At 38.2% G+C, this 2,692-nt stretch overlaps 1 protein-coding gene across 1 annotated transcript; it reads right to left on the reverse strand.

The window, feature by feature from the left end:
- Positions 1-1,800: 1,800 nt before the first annotated feature.
- Positions 1,801-2,453, reverse strand: LOC124363956 (nuclear cap-binding protein subunit 2-like). The gene has a single exon (XM_046819225.1). It carries the CDS (start codon positions 2,361-2,363, stop codon positions 1,875-1,877), a length of 489 nt encoding a protein of 162 aa, XP_046675181.1. The 5' UTR covers positions 2,364-2,453; the 3' UTR covers positions 1,801-1,874.
- Positions 2,454-2,692: the final 239 nt, after the last annotated feature.

The following is a 2,692-nucleotide window of genomic DNA, read 5'->3' on the forward strand; positions in this document are numbered from 1 at the left end:
CCACCCCATGTTGTGTGTCAACTCTAAAACATGCACTTAATACAAAAAACCAAACACAACACTAATTATTAAAACTGAACTACAGAATACAGGTTACAATATGTCTGCATTCGTCGGCAACCACCTACGACTGAAGAAGAGATCAGATTGCAGATCTCGAAATGTAGTGGAACTGATTTTTTGTTTCACTGAACGATGGCCAATGTCCGGAAAAATCCTTCCACTGTCAAAAATAAACTTCAAACGCACGAGTTCGAACTGCCTCACCGTGGTTGGCTGAAAAGCCAAAGGCTGCTTTATTGTAAAACTCCAAAGTGGACTCATATAAAAAGTGTCTTACTGCAACATGCTACACTAATTAACATGTTTTAAATTGTATAAAGATGTAAATTAATACACTATTCTTTCAGCTCATAGGTTTGCGACTCCCAGAGACCTAGATTCGAATTCCGATTCGGGAATGGATTTTTTGCACGCTAATAAAATAATCATCTGAATATTGTAGGCCTAATGTGATTAACGGTTCCGGGCCAAACCTTCGGAATTCCCCCCCCCCCACAAAATGCAATTAATTTTATCGTAGTATGAATGGAATTTGTTATTGTTTTCCTAGAACTTTAAAAATCTGTCTTTAGTATAATTAATTGTTTTGTAACTAAACGTAATGGTATGATTAGTGCACATATGTTCTTCATGATCATTACGAGTCAAAAAACAAAACAATCCTTCAATTCAACTTATATAAATGAGTTACCTTTTATATAATTGGTATCATTAAAAGAAAAAAAACAAAGGTAAAGAATTTAAATAGAAGAAAAATATTAAGAAAAAGGACTTTTTGAAAAAATTACCGGACATTGTTTTTGCTTAAATCAATTTCCTCGAGAAACGTAGAGTCGGATTACCTGCTTTTTCTGCAACCCCGCAGTCATCTTAATTAATTAATATAGTCGCAGTTCAATATATCTACTATATATTTACTATCAATATTTTATTGAAAGATACTGAACATTCCAGTCGTGCTTGAAATAAATAAAAAAGTCGGTTTGATCACCAACAGAGATTTTGAGAAAGAAATGCTAATTCTTGCAAGAACATTCTTGAGTATTGTGGCAATTTTGTGTTATATACACACAGTTTTCGATGCGTACTGGGATGTTGCTTGGTATTTAAATACCGTGTTTCATCCAGTATATTATTTTTTAGGGGTTGGAGGAGGCACAAATTCAGTTATGGATAAGATTAAATAAAGTCCTAAATCAGGATTCTAGTAAAGGCTTTTGAGAGTTACATTAGAATCTCCCGAGTTCAAATCACTCGTTGTTCTTTGAGTGTTAAATCCCACCAGTTACCTCAAGAATTTATTTTGTAAATAACTACTGTCAAGATGAAGATTATTTGGAACCCAAGAAATAAAATTCCCAACCTACTGGGAACGGGATAGCGTGTAACCGACGAGAACGATGATTTTCACAAACCTTGCAGTATCCAGTCAGGGATTTTGGAAACCACTCTAAGTGCTTAGACCACTAAGAGTTAGATACATCAGATGGAAGAGCCTGTATGCATTTCCTTGGCAGTTATCTCAGAACTGAAACCCATACAGAGTGATAAAGTAATCTCAACTAAAAGAAATGGGTGTTGGGATTCTAAAGGCACTTTTTATTATCCTATTTTGATCCCTATTTGACCTTGAAGTTTACTTCCAGTTACATCTGTTCCAAGAACCACAAATCTCTGGAGGAGGAGACCCTCCTCAATACAAGCCGTTCATTTTTACACAATAAAAATTGCTTTCAGTCGGATATTCAAAAGCCTTTTATTCATTTTTCTAAATTAGCACTAGATCGTATAAAACTGTATTTACGACCCTTTCAAGGGGACTCTCCTGGAAATAGAAATTGTGGATTGGGTGCTTTCAATTTCAACAGCTTACCAAAGCCACCGCGATCTCCGTCGAAGTCGCTTCTGAACTCGTCTCTGACTTGGCCCCCACCACGACCCCGGCCGTACTGCCGACCCTCCTGGAAGCCCACGTCCCAGTCCGTCCTGACCAGACGATCGTCTAGACGGGTCCCGTTCACGTACCGCATACAGCTCTCCGCATCCGCTCTGGTGTAGTACTCCACGAAGCAGAATCCGCAGGGCGTCTTCTTGAATCTGTCCAGACCCATCACGATTCGCTTGATGTCACCGCACATGGAGAAGAGCTCGTGGATCTGCCCCTCCGTGGTGTAGAAGGAGAGGTTCCCGACGTACAGGGTCGTGGAGTGCCGAAGGAGGCGCTCCTGTTCTTCGACGGGGCCGTGGAAGTGACGGTCTCTGTAAGTGCCGAGCTCTACTGAAGGAGAAGGCACAGACATGATCCTACCCGGAATTGAGAGGGAAACTATTATCCTTCAGATTCCCAGAGATGAAAATGACTAGCACCAAACGTAACGTGCAAAGAAACAATGATACGAGTCAGCTGTGTCATACAATTATAATGATTTCCTCCATCTACCACATGTTATGGAAAAGTAAATATATTAGACAAACAAACTTTTAATACTCTCAAACATTTGAGAGGTAAAATTATTTTTGTATATATGAATTATAACAATAACTGCTATTTTCTATTATTTGATGAAAGAAAAGTCATAATTATCCAATAATTTTATTTTTTTTTCACACAGGTATTTTTTTTTCGACA

This window comes from Homalodisca vitripennis, chromosome 5, assembly GCF_021130785.1.
Source record: "Homalodisca vitripennis isolate AUS2020 chromosome 5, UT_GWSS_2.1, whole genome shotgun sequence".
NCBI classification, from domain to species: Eukaryota; Metazoa; Arthropoda; class Insecta; order Hemiptera; family Cicadellidae; genus Homalodisca; species Homalodisca vitripennis.